General features: G+C 35.9%; 3 protein-coding genes across 10 annotated transcripts in view; 1 reads left to right on the top strand and 2 right to left on the bottom strand.

Moving 5' to 3' along the window:
• The window catches only part of Slmo (PRELI domain containing slowmo), a 30,136-nt gene extending 18,990 nt beyond the window's left edge, over positions 1-11,146 (bottom strand). Inside the window, exons 1-3 of one of the 2 annotated variants that reach the window (XM_083044288.1) lie at positions 10,728-11,118; positions 10,140-10,308; positions 2,591-2,677 (exon numbers count right to left, since the gene is read on the bottom strand). In XM_083044288.1, the coding sequence (XP_082900414.1) occupies positions 2,591-2,677; positions 10,140-10,308; positions 10,728-10,759 (288 nt within the window). In that variant the 5' untranslated portion in view covers positions 10,760-11,118. Of the gene's footprint in view, positions 1-2,590; positions 2,678-10,139; positions 10,309-10,727 lie in introns of both variants that reach the window. The other variant, XM_083044289.1, reaches the window with a different exon arrangement.
• The window catches only part of LOC145939729 (uncharacterized), a 471,008-nt gene that overhangs the window by 274,036 nt on the left and 182,806 nt on the right, over positions 1-14,166 (top strand). For 2 of the 7 annotated variants that reach the window (XM_083044279.1, XM_083044280.1), the window contains exon 1: positions 13,804-14,101. The exons of 1 other annotated variant lie outside the window; for it this stretch is intronic. Coding sequence is in view for 1 of the 6 variants with exons in the window: in XM_083044285.1 (XP_082900411.1) it covers positions 13,988-14,001 (14 nt within the window). In the remaining 5 variants the exon portion in view is untranslated. Of the gene's footprint in view, positions 1-13,794; positions 14,102-14,166 lie in introns of those variants that run through there. 4 more of the 7 variants (XM_083044285.1, XM_083044282.1, XM_083044283.1 and 1 more) reach the window with 4 other exon arrangements.
• On the bottom strand, positions 11,256-13,437 carry LOC145939732 (ATPase WRNIP1). The gene is made up of 4 exons (XM_083044287.1): positions 13,014-13,437; positions 12,118-12,940; positions 11,822-12,013; positions 11,256-11,355 (listed from the first exon to the last, which is right to left on the bottom strand). The coding sequence occupies exons 1-4, from the start codon at positions 13,359-13,361 to the stop codon at positions 11,291-11,293; spliced, it is 1,428 nt and encodes a 475-aa protein (XP_082900413.1). The 5' UTR covers positions 13,362-13,437; the 3' UTR covers positions 11,256-11,290.

Here is a 14,166-nt window from a genome sequence, read left to right as displayed (position 1 = left end):
TTGGAAAAGAAATAACGCGGTTCGCTGTTGCACTTTGTTGCACAAACATCAGAAATGGTGAATTTATTAGTCACTTTACGTAACCGATCGCGATCCACTTATTCAACTTCATCCTTTATAAGAGTTTGAAAATAACCTTAGAATTCGTCATACATTCTTATCATTAATCATTGACATAAACATTTCAAGCAACAAATTGTCGCTAAAGTACCGCACTATATATTAATGGAATTGCCACGCCGACCTTTGCGGAGCGATTTACTCTCGCTCTATCATTCCTATTCAGTCATACTTCAGCTATCCGCGCGAGTACCTACATCATCGCTCACCGTACGCCGATTTACCCGCTTGTGAAAGCACACTCTCGTACGAATTAGCCGGAAACCAGAGCGTGCGAGTGCGATCGTAGATACATAATGTACTCGCGCAGCAGATACATATGGAATCTCGATGGATATAAAAGCTCCTCGTAGACGTAGAGGAAAGAGAGAGAGAGAGAGAGAGAGAGAGACTGCTCTCCTTCTTTCGCTTCAAGCCACCTGCGGATCGTTCATCATACCAGTAATGCATCTACCACCCCCGCGTTTTCTCTTGGTCTCTTTTCCGTCGACGAAGCGGGGGATGATCTTCGACGCGAACGGGAAAGCCGCGACCAATGCCATCCCCTCCCCCTCTTCCCTCCTTTCCTTTTTACCCTCCTCGACTACCGCATCTCACCGCCCTTTTCCCAGACACCCCAGCTGATACACCCCGCCAAGAAGGAGCTCTCTCCCAGCTATGCAACCTCCGGTAATGCGCGCATCAATAACCTATCATATCCAACCTTCTGGATGCGGTAGTGGTGTGCAATTCAGCTCTCTCTCTCTCCCTCTTGAATACGTTCACCCTCCGATCTCAGACGCGTCGATCTTTTCGAGCTTGCAACTAGATACTTCTCCGGAGAGTTTTTACTATGCATGCATATATATATATATATATATATATATATATATATATATATATTTCTTAGAACGGATGTTATGTAAATCGGAACTAGAAAATCGTTTTCTGATAGCGGGTCGGAAAAAATCCGGCGATTTTGCGCCGACGCACTTCTATCCGAAACGTGTTGCACATGTAACACTAGGGAAACTGCGCGCGGAAATTGTCAATTTTTTTATGAGAGATCCCTGTGTGTTGAAAGAAAAATATTGAAAGTTTGCAAGTGTCTTAGAACATAAATTTGACATGAAAAACTTTTTGGGCAATTTGACAAACTTGCTCGCGCTATAAAACGAAACGGGAATACCAATTCGCTTTGACCAAATACACCTCCCTACGTAATAATGCAAAGAAAAGATGATAAAATGAGGAAAATCGTTTAGTGACTTATTTCATAATACTTAAAATTGATGATGTATTTATAATACATATACCCCAGTTTTAATTTAATATGATGACTATACAGACACAAAGCTCTGTAATCAAATCATAAAGTATTTTTTTCTTACAGCTTAAAAAAAATAGGAGAAGCAATAATATCCAATTTTTATCACTAATGTATAAATAATATAATATAGGAGAAAATTATACAATAAATTAATAAGGCACCAATGATTCCATTCAAAATAATAAATCAATAATTCTAAATCATTACATAATAAAGTTCATTTATCCATAATATTTGTATGATTTCAATAATAAAATATGTAAAGAGAACACAATGTTACGCGAAGAATGCTTTTATTATTCGCTAATGGAGCAACCGTGATTGTTTCTTTCTTTCTTGATACTTTATTAAAATATTATTTCGCGACATGAATCACACACACACACACAACGTATTTGCAATCTCGTCATAGTCTAAAAATTGCCTAAAAATATTCGCCTCGCCATCGCAAAAAAACGAGACACTATTGGCGATGCTTTCGTTGATAACCAGCCGCCGAGACGAATATTATTTCCGCAAGGACGCATTTGCGATCGTAAAATTGCCAATTTTGTCAGCACTTATGTACGTTCGCTAGTTTCAAAAATTAAAAAAATTAAAAAAACGCCCAAGCAAAAATAATGCCATAATGCTAAGATCTGAACAACGATAACATCACAGCCTTTAAATTCCCAATATTTTTCGCACTAATATCACCGTCTAAGGTTAGATTGCAAAATGGCAAAAAAAAAGAGAGAGAGTGGGGACGTCAATGCTGCCAAAAATTTCAGCATATAATGATGTTACTCTGCGCGCTATCTAATTTGGGATTGTAATTGGACCGATTGCAATATCACTCATATCGAATACGCATTACAAATACGATTGAACATCCTCCTACAGAAAGAAACGAAAAACGTAATACAGTATGAAAAATGCACGAGTATAATGAATTTTTGAAAATATAAAAATATCTTGAACAAATAAAGTAAAGTTAAACAAGTAAAGTTAAATAATATAACATATATAGATAGTGTTTGTTTTAGATACACTCATCGCGACTATATCCTATAATGTATAATTTATTAATAAATCGCACGTTGCAGAATCGCGAAATAATGCAACAATTTTTCTCCTTTTGCCCCCATTCTCTATAACAAAGAACAAATAAAAAATACTTACATTATGCGTCCTGAGGATCATTTCTCTATTCACAGGATCGACCTCGCTGCGCTCGCTGGCGTAACACAAGTTCGCGTAGCCAATTAACTGTAAAAAAAGAAGAGGAAACGTGCGCTCGTATAATAAGCCCTGGGCATCAACGTAAAAGTCTTACTCGCGTATAAAAAAAAGTCCGCGCTATTTAAATGTAGTTTCGGCGAGAACTGGCTGGCGAACTGCTAAAAACCGATTCAAGCCACCGATAAAAATCTCGGAAGTGCTATAGACAAGCACTTCCGGTTTCAAACTTTCCGCATTGAATTCGACGATAAAGCCTTCCAAACTTCAATGGTATGTTTCAGTCTTCGAGAGCTACTTCGACTCGATTTCACGACTTTTCATAGCGCGCTCGGTAAAGTGAAAAAAGAAGTGTGCAATGAGAAAATTAGAGCAATTCGTGAATTATTCATCACAGCGATAATAAAACAGAATAGATAAAATTAACATACGACTTAGAATTAATATATATATGACAGACATATATAGCTTGTATATATATAATAGAATCGCTTTAAATTCTATGACGTGTCATATTCTATACAGCCTGATAATCCATCAAGTGTAAACATTCTTCGTTACAATAAATTATAATTAATCCCCCGTATTTAGTTATTCAACTGATTATTATTGATCCATTACAAATAGCATTAATAAGATATCATTTGCAGGAATTATATGCAATAGCATTCACGTTGAATATCGGGAAGGTAAAACAACGGACCTTTATATGGAAATACACTATATATTCATATCAGCATGTTTATATGTACACGAGGCAAATTAAACAAACAAGCGATATTTACACGAATAGCGCTGGGCTCTATAGAAAGCGATAAGCGACTATTAATTGGTTCTGCGTCAGAACGCGGACGGTAATCAATTTTGTTAAACACCTACAGTGACGCTTGCATTATCCTGCTTTCACAATTATGCGAAAAGCATATACACGAGAAAGCCCGAAATTAATGATATCATTTATTTAATCGCCGAAAATACATATATCTAAGTTGTCGAGCTTGATAAAAAAAATTGCAAAACTATAAAAAGAAAAAAAAAAGATCAATCGTAACAAAACTGACACGCCTTTTCGTTGAGAGATACTATAGGCAGAAAAGCATGAAATCCAATAAACCATAAAACGTCAAATAAAAATAAGAGTCATCCTAGCGACAAACGCGATACATGTGACGATTGATTAACCAGCTTTACGTCGCGAATTTTGGCGCACAATTCTGCAGCGCGATATAACCATACTCGCATCGCGGTATAATTATTAGAACTAATCGCCGACGATAAATAATTCGAATGCGCAAACGTTCCTGAACCGCCTATTTCGGCCGAGAAGAAATGGGACGCCGCTTTTCATAAGTTTGCGCGGTGGCGCGCGATATTAATAACAAATTAGCATGAGTAATTAGGTAATTAGAAAGACGCTAATTGGGCAGGCATGCTAAGTACACTTTAATTATTATTCCTCTTGCGATTAATTATGCATATTCTAATTAGACGCTCGAATAAACGTCGACCTGCTTATACCGACGCGAGGCTGCCAATTCGAGCGCGTTTTGGAAGCGAACGAACAGGCGCGAAATAAGCGAACTTTTCTCTTTTTTTTTTTTTTTTTTCTTTTTCAGAGAGCGTTTCGTTGTCGAAACTGCATCCGCTAATTACTCGGAATAGCGCGTCGCGCTGGATGTAGCATTGAAAGCGGCGTCGACGACGAAAGCGTCGCGGCCGAAACGGTCCTGTGCACTTTTCCATTCGTTAAGTAATTTTCGGGTGTATTTAAATACTGCAACTTCCAGCTCTCTCTCTTTCTCTCTCTGCGGTAACAGTTATGTAAAGTGCTCGAGAAATACGACTATATTGCTACATATATATGATCGCACACCTATATATGCTCGACGTTATATTTATATTACATTAAAATTTTCAACTTTTCTCTCTTTCTCTCTAGCGAATAAAATTTTTGATATTCTAAAAATTTTTCCTAACTTAAATTTAAATTATATTCATTAAATGTTGTGCGTACGTTATTCAGAAAGAATATATAACTTTTTCCTCCATTCCCATTTATTATTTCTTAATTTTTTATTTAATTACATTTTTATTCATTTTTTATTCAATTTTTTATTCAATTCATTTAATTACATATGCAATAATTGCAATAATAACACAGGCCTGCATAATAGAGGATCTTAAGACACGTTTGAGAACAAACGAAGTAGTTTCGTAGATAATTTTGGGTGCTGAATAAGAATGAGATTAAATGTGTGAAAAATAACGATTTTAACTTTATACATTTATTTTAGAGACATCCAATTTTTAAAAATATTTTTAATAATGTCTCATCGCATGTTACTAATCTTCCCCTTTATAATCCATTTTTAATCGTCCTCGTTTGATATTGTTCCCGCACGGAAAAAAAAATTTATTAACTTGATTAAATCTTTCAACTAAATATTATTTTGTTAATTAAATATATATAGAAATAATTAAATATAACATATTAAATCTAACAAAACGTATATTTAACTTGAATATATGTTTAATTAACAAAATAATAAATTTAGTTGAACGGTTTAGTCAAGTTAACAAATTTTTTTTCAGTGCGAAATATATCACTTTAAAAAAGATACTAAAATTACAAATAGATACGTGCAAGGTACATACATCATACAGACCTATAGCACCCAATAATTCAATAATTCTGAACTTTGAACTCAAAAACTCAAAATCCCAAAACCCAAAAACACAATAAGCCCAAAATACAAAAAGTAGGTATGCATTTATCTCAAAACTCTGACGTGCTGGACAAATTCCGAGGTCAGATTCGGATTCAGTGCACAAAATTATATAGGAAATCACCTGTCAAATCTCAAACATTAAAACCATGCAGGTCTATGTAATTAAAAGAATTTTTAAAAAAAGGGGGAGGGGGAATTATATGAAGATGAAATCACTTCTTATCACAATCTTGTTGATAGTTTGAATGGAAAAATTTTAAGTCCTCGTGTAAAATAAATTCTCGCACGTGCTTTCTTATCGTCGACCGTCCACGAACGATCACTTTATGTACCGTCGTTACTCGAGCACTCTGTATATGATATCGCGAGCCATTCGAGCGAATGGTGCACAACGAAACGGCCCAGTGAAATGGCCGAGCTTATAGAAAATCCGGCGAGAGGAAGCGATCCGCGAGAGAGGGATTCGACGCCCCAGAATCTCCAGAGTACGAAGGCACCGGGATGATAGCAGGAGGATGGGGGAGAAGTTGCCTGGGTATTCCAGAAAACGGGACGCGTCTGGCTGGACGATTGCCAAACGGCGTAACATTGAGCGCGCTCATTATGAAAGTTGATGCCAGGATGCGCGGATGTTGTTTTGCAATTCCCCGGGTCCCCGGCACCTTCTTTTTGCGCGCGTTTGTCGAAAGTTTCGAATTTCCGGATCTCCGCGATATACGCTGCCGGAGATTGCTAGGCTAAGGGATGAGCGGGAGTGTGGGAAGGGTTTTTGTCGACCCGCCACGGGCTACCTCAGAAAGAGGTCGGATGATTCTGTTACACTATGTTCACACGGATTGATTTCTTGCCGCCCGCCGCGCCGGAGAGATCAGTGCAACATCAATTTTACTGTGCGACCGACTGTGAAAAAGCTGCGCCGGTGATAAAAAATGAAAGTCACGCACCAAGGTGCAAAAGCGCTCGACGAATAATACAGGCAAGAAATTTACAAGTAATAATGTTGGTTTTTTCCATGAGAAATTGTAACGTAATGTCAATATATAACGTGCCATCTTATATCAGCAGAATTGATCGATTAAACGTAGAAAAATCATCATATTTTGTCGCCGAATGAAAGAATAAAGTGACGGAACTCTTAATTAGTGGACTATATACCTTTCCTGCATTTTTCATGAAAGAAAGCTCGTAAAAAAGTTGAGATTTTCCATATAAAAAAATCCATACATTTCGTACAAACTATAATAAAATAAAAAATGTGAATTTAAATTATATATGTTTTACTAGCCTTTATTAATTATAAATTAAATAAATTATATAAATTAAATATATTAAATATATTAAATAATTTATAAAAGAAACTTGTAAAAAATTATCGAACGTTTTATATTTCGATCTAAAATACCACTGTATGTACATCACGAATAGCTTTCGTTCACGCAAGAGTTCTGGGAATTCAAATGTCAACCAACATGCTGGTTACGTCATTACAAATAGCTAATCATATCGTAACGTTTGTGTTCGAAGTTCATTTTCTCATTGATGCTATCAAGAAATTTCTGAAACTGATACATCATCCGCTTATGATTCGATCGATGTTAGGAGTCAATGCACTCTAAAATCTATGAGTCATTAACAAGATATAAATGTCATATGACACATCATTTCGCGTGTGTCATTAAGATTAATTTCATTCTAAAAAGGCAATAAAAATTTAGATCTTCTATTCAAAAACAAGAAATTTAAAGCTATTCAAGTCAAGTGACCGAAAGTGATTACAATTAAGATATGTATATATTTTTAAGATGCAATCGAACATGCTGCATCTGTGTACAAAAACTAAGACTCATTTAAACAACAAAAAACTAAAAAAATTTATGGTGTCCAAGTTATGTCACTCTAAGCTATATCTTCGTCCGTCAAGCACATAGCAGCAGTATAGTTACGTAACTTTGCGTGACAAGTTGGAAGATTAAATTGTAAAAGGTTTCTACGTAATCGGAGCGAGTCGATAACTTATTCAAACGTCACTTGGAGCGGGTCTGTGGTGACGAAGTTACAAAGGTCTCGGAAAGGTTGTTCTGATAAATTTTCACGTGAATGAAGTGGTTTTGTCCACGTTCCACGAGAGTGCGCGTTCAGAGCAGTAAAAATCAATGAACGAAGCTGGCTGAGGATAAGTTCTCGCAAGGTTACCATTCGCGAGCTCTTCGATCATCGCGCTCTATCGCTTGAGCGACGACCTTGTAACAGGCCGGCGTCCACGTGACTACATATGTACTTGAGAGAACGCATTGGAATATTCTTTACCACGCTGCTTTATCGCCGCCCCTCGAGAACGATCCTTGATTATAGACAGAAAGTTCTAGTGCAATCATATGTAATCTCCCCTCATTAACAATTAACCAGCATGATTAGACTTGAGTGACTACAGAATTGACGTCACGCGCGATGACGTTTATTCTGTCAATTTCAAACTTGACATTGATTGATATCTCCGCGCTTTTCGGAGCACGTAAAATATAGGAAAAAGTTTTTATCGCAATACAATACTATGACATTTCGCACGACGAAGCATTTATACGCCTATATGTGTGTGTATGTGTGTATATATGTTCTGAATACATGAAACAAATTCATTCATTTGTAAAAAAGTTATACAGGGTATCCCAGAATTAGCGGATCACTTGTTAATGGCAAATTCTTGGGATCATTTAGAGACGATTTTTTTTCAGCAAAAATCGAGGCACCAATAATTTGCGATTTATAAGTAATTGAAAATAAAGGATTTTTTGCAAACTAAGCCTTATGGAAATAAAATATTAATAAAACTACATTTTTCAGTTATTAATTTTAAATCAAATTTAATTTAATAGAATTTTAATTTAAGACTTAGGCCCTGCGCACAATAGAGAAAATATTAAGAATAAATATCAAATATTAGGAATAAGAATTATTTTATAATAATAAAATCTAAAAAACTCTGACATAAAAATACAAATTCGGGTATAGAGGGCTCTTACTAAGTTTATTAGCCCTTACTAGTCCTTTATATTTGAATTAATATTTTTATATCAGAGTTTTTCCGATTTTATTATTTTAAAATAATTTCTATTCCTAATATTTAATATTTATTCCTAATATTTTCTCTATTGTGCGCAGGGCCTTATTAGGAATAAATATTAAATATTAGGAATAAGAATTATTTTAAAATAATCAAATTGAAAAAACTCTGATATAAAAATACAAATTCGGGGATAAAGAGCTCTTACTAGTCTATTAGCCCTTCACCTTTATATTTGAATTTCTATTTTAATATCAGAGTTTTTTCGATTTTATTATTTCAAAATAATTCTTATTCCTAATATTTAATATTTATTCCTAATATTTTCTTTATTGATCGCAGGGCCTTAGTTACAAAGATACATGATGGCAAAAATTGGAAACATGCAAAAAATGTGACCTTCCTTGACATTTTTGCTGAAGAAAAATCGTCTTCAAATGATCCCAGGAATCTGTCATTAACAGATGATCAGCTAATTCTGGGACACACCCTGTATACGAGGCTAGAGGAAGATCACGTGTACAACGTATGTCCATATACATCCGCGAAATGTCTAGACAGCATTTCATAAATGGCACACAACAGAGCTATACATATGTAACGAGCTCGTGTGTCTATGCCAGTATGTCAGAATCGATACAACTGTATTGTATGTTGGTACAAATGGTATTAAAATATGAATTAGTAAAAGCTAATTTCATTTAATCAATATTACTTGCAAAGTACCGAAAAACTGTCGCAATTATATTTACTCTGTTGCACAATATAGCTTTTTTGGGGGGGGGGGGAATATTTAATCACCGCTGTGAAGTTAGCCCCTCATTATTTAAAAAATTAATTTTTTTCAGAGTTCTATGTAGATCTCCGATAGTTCCAGAGTTCTTGATAGTTTTAAGAAATAGTTCTGGCCATTAAAGACATGAAAAAGCATTTCAAAGATATGGGGGGTTTACTTCACGCAGCCCCCCATTTTTGAAAAAAATTATTTTTTATTAGAGTTCCGGATAGATTTCACATAGTTCCAAAGTTCTTGATACATTTCAGAAATAGTTCCACTCGAGAAAATTTAAAAAATCGAGGTTGAATATTCAAAAGTAGTATATACAACAAAAATAGTCATAACTTTAAAAGTATCAGTTTAATGCAATTTTCTTATTAAGATTTCTGATAGAACTCTGCGGGGGCTATGCAGAACTCTTAACAGAACTCTCAGAACTCTTCAAAAAAATTTTTTGTACTTTGAACTACAAATTCGACACATATAATCGTTCGTAACTTTTTCGCTATCAATTCTACAGACTTTTGCCATTAAGATTTCAGATAGAACTCTGCGGGGGTTATTCAGAACTCTTAACAGAACTCTCAGAACTCTTCAAAAATTTTTGGGATTTTTTGGCTGCGTGAAGTTAGTCCCCCATATCTTTGAAATGCTTTTTCATGTCTTTAATGGCCAGAACTATTTCTTAAAACTATCAAGAACTCTGGAACTATCGGAGATCTACACAAACTCTGAAAAAAAATTAATTTTTTAAATAATGAGAGGCTAACTTCACAGCGGTTGTGCCTTCAACCAATTTAGTCCAATTATGATTATATAGGCACTCGCACAATACAGCTGATCGAGAAGAGGTTATGTTAGGTTAGATATGCAATATCGAAGGCGCGGTAATTGTAGCGGCACGTGGCAAAAATTAAGACTCACCGCTTGTGTCCACTTAGGAAAGCCCCATTGCGTAGATACCACGAGTCTGTGGGTGTGAAGGACACCGTCGACCACCTTTCTGTCGATGACATCCGCCCCGATGACAGAAGGCACCATAGGGTTCGGATACTTTCTCCATGCAGCCTGCGCTACCATTTCCCATGGATGACTGCAAAAAGAGATTTATTAAAATTATTATCGCGTCGAAATAATATAATTCTGAAAAATTATTCGACAAACTTATTCTTTTCTGAAAAAGAAAATATTAATCTATTTATGAAACACTTAAACTAATGTGTTATTTTTTAAAATATTTTTCTAAAGTAGAATATGATTTCATAATTCTAATTCAGAAAAATTAAAAGGCTACAGATGTATAAAGAATTTTAAATGTCTGAGATAACCTACATTCCTACCTCCTCCCTCCCCGACAACAAGAAGTTTCCTCATTCGTGGGATGTAACAGGTTAACGATAATGAGGTTGTTGGAATATATCACTGAGTTATCGTCTTTGGACGAATTTTAGACGGGAAATATGTCGAGGAAGGAGGAACGAGGCACGTTTAAAGAGCACGCTTCGTACTTACTCGAAGGTATGTTCGGACGTCCAGATTTTCATAGCGTTACGGATAGGGCGAGCGACGCTGCATGTAGGGCGAGCACTGTTTATTTAACGTGAGACACGTGCGCGGAACAGGCTGTCACGATTCCGAGCGTCCGCCGTGCGTCGAGCCGTCTTTAAAGATGATGTAAGTGGAAAGGATTTTACGACGACGAAACCAATATGCTCCGTCCTACGTTAAACAGCGTCAACTGTACGTCAGTGTCGTCAGTCAATGGCCGACGCGTTACGTCAGTGCCTAACGTCATTGGTCGATTTGTAGACTAATTTTTAGCGCGAAACTCAAATCGTGTACAGATGTACTCCAAAACTCGTACAATGCCGATATTTATAAAGTTTCGTGTATAATTTAAAAATTATTAAATAAATTACTAATTTTGGTAAAGAGTTGATATATCTCGATTTTAAAGAGGTTAATCGATCGATTAATTTTAGTTTGAAATAGTTTGGACGTTGAAAAGGTTATAATATTAAAAAAAAAATTGTGTAAATATACGAAAAAAACTGCACAGTATTATTTTTAAATATTTACATGCTCCGTTTTTCTTGAAAAAGGTTGATGTGCCGTAACTCTGTAGGTAAACAATCAATATCTGTAAGGAAAATATATATATATAATATAGGATAACTTATTGTAAAATTAAAAATAAGTGAAAATTATACAGAATGTCCTAAAACCACCGTACTTCCTTTTAATAGCAGATTCTTGGGATCATTTGGAAACGAATTTTCCTCAGTGAAAATGTCGACGCACCGATAATTTTCAAGTTATAAGCGATTGAAAATAAAGGGTTTTTCGCAAATTAAGCCTTGTAAAAATAAAATATTAACAAAATCACATTCTTCAGTTAATTTCAGGTAGAATTTACTTTAATAGAATTTTAATTTAAGGCTTAGTTACAAAGATACATGATGGCAAAAATTGAGAAAATGCAAAAAATGATAACCTCTCGACATTTTTGATGAGGAAAATTCGTCTCCAAATGATCCTAAGAATTTGCCATTAAAAGGAAGTATGGTTTTAGGACACCATGTATAAGCAATGAAATAAAATCTTACTCCTCATATGTAATGGCACAGCAGGCTGAGAATCTTTGTGTTCCAAAATAATTTTCTCAGCTGCTTTTAATGCATTGTATATCGATCGAGACTTTGGTGCTTTTGCTAAATAAACTGCGCATTGCCCCAAAAGTACATCACATTCTGGCATACCAATCATTTGACAGCCATACATTGTATCAACAGCTACACCTAAAATTATAAATTTTATAAGTTTCAGGACAATAAATATATAAAGTTTCAGAACAAGTTATTTATGTAACACTATGAAAACAATCTCCTTTCTTTTTTTTTACCTAAAGCGTCTGGATCTGCTAGACCAATATCCTCACTGGATATCCTAACGAGCCGTCTTGCAATATTTACTGGATCTTCCTTAACTGCCATAATTCTAGCCATCCAATACAGCGAAGCATTCGCTTTACCAGCTCTTATTGATTTATGAAGAGCGGAATACATGTGATGGCTCTGATTGGTTTCTTTCTCAGAAAGCATGTGTGCTTTAATTAAACTTTCTTTAATATCTTTCAAAATAATATCATTATTAGATGATGTTTTTAATCCATTTGTCCTTTTTGCAAGAATTGCCAATTCTAAAGTATTCAGAGCTACACGTGCATCACCATCGCATGCTTCTGCTAGCCATTGTATTGTATTATTATCAATACGAAATTTAAAATTTGAATGAAAATATAACTGTTCTCTGTTCATTTCATTTCTTTCTTGTATATCGAGTATGTTTCCATTCAAGTATTCTAGTGCCTTATGAAGAATCTCTGTTATGTCGCACTTTGTTAATTTATTTAATACAAACACACGACAGCGGCTTAGCAAAGCTGGATTCAAACTGTAAGATGGATTTTCAGTAGTACACCCGATTAAAGTAAATGTTCCTGCCTCTACATGCGGCAGAAATATATCTTGCTGAAGCTTGTTGAAACGATGAATTTCATCCATAAAGACAATGGTTTTGCATCCAAATTTGGATTTGTCCTTTGCTGTGGTAACAGTATCTCTTATATTTTTTACACCAGAACTACTTGCAGATAAGTTTACAATGTGCACATCATCACCTGCTGTTTCTTTGCTCAAACGTGCTATTACATTAGTTAAGGATGTCTGAAATATAAATTACAAAGATAAATTATTTGAAAAAGTAAAGGATATACAAAATAGTAAATAATAAAACTACCTTTCCACATCCAGGCGGACCCCAAAATATCATACTGGGAATCTCTCCCTTTTCCAGTAAATAGCCCAAGACAGTGGTTGGACCAATAATTTGTTTTTGTCCAACGTAAGATGCAATATTTGTCGGCATCATTTTCTCAACAAGCGAAACATGTTCCTTATCTAGTTTCTTATCTCTCTCCGAGAATTGTACCTTAACTGAGGAATGTTTGACGAAATTATGTTCAGATGTTGATACATTTTTCCAACTATTTGACATTTGATTGCTATGCACTTTAATCTTTTTTCTTTCACTGCTTATCGCATAATTTTCTTCAAAAGGAAATAATCTTTTAGATTTTCCTTCCATGTGATTTTCTACTTCTTGAATGTCCTATCCTTTTTACGCACTGAATAAACATGTTTATGTTTCACGAGTATTATTAGCGTTTGCGCAACACAAATACTGCCAATAAACAAATGTTCGTCACGATCACGTAGGTTCGAAGCAGTGTTGCCAATTTCAGGGGCGAGCCGCGAGCCGCGGCGGGTGGTGGGGGGAGCGGCGTGGTGGGGGCTCGGGGGTGCGCGCGCCGTTTCGTCACGTGACCGCGTCACGTGGTTTGGCGGTTGCGCAGAGGTGGTGGTGGGGGGGCACACCAAACCACGTGACGCAGCCACGTGACGCGGTCACGTGACGAAACGGCGCGCGCACCCCCGAGCCCCCACCACGCCGCTCCCCCCACCACCCGCCGCGGCTCGCGGCTCGCCCCTGACATTGGCAACACTGGTTCGAAGGTCGAGTCTGGAGATATTTGAAGAGTCATGACGTTATCGACTGTATTTCCAATTTTCAACAGATAGATGACGCTGCTAGGCAAATTTACTACGCACATTCTACAATCACAATTTGAGCACTTGCTTATTGCTCACTAATGGAGCATGGAGCAGTAGCATATTCAATCGCGAAGCATTCGAACGATCATGAATTGACATATGGATCATCAGCTGTAAGTTTGTTTGCCCTCATCCAGGTATAGGCTTTAGTAATTGTGAAAGAGAGGGCTTCCTCACCGATTTGGCTGAAATTTCACAATTTTGTGTATTTTGGTGCGTTAAACATGAATCATCTATAAGTTAAAATTGTCGCTTTTAATTAGAAAAAAAGTTATTAA

Source organism: Prenolepis imparis, unplaced genomic scaffold, assembly GCF_030444845.1.
Source record: "Prenolepis imparis isolate NDT839.2.m4 unplaced genomic scaffold, iyPreImpa1.0 SCAF_8, whole genome shotgun sequence".
Taxonomy (NCBI): domain Eukaryota; kingdom Metazoa; phylum Arthropoda; class Insecta; order Hymenoptera; family Formicidae; genus Prenolepis; species Prenolepis imparis.
This window is presented reverse-complemented; position numbering and strand designations above follow the sequence as displayed.

Coding starts and splice junctions, on each gene's coding strand:
- LOC145939732 (XM_083044287.1), bottom strand. CDS start 13,361: ATGGAAGGAAAATCTAAAAGATTATTTCCTTTTGAAGAAAATTATGCG. Junction 12,941..13,013: donor GTCCGCCTGGATGTGGAAAG/GTAGTTTTATTA, acceptor TTTATATTTCAG/ACATCCTTAACTAATGTAAT. Junction 11,356..11,821: donor TGTGCCATTACATATGAGGA/GTAAGATTTTAT, acceptor TTTTCCTTACAG/ATATTGATTGTTTACCTACA.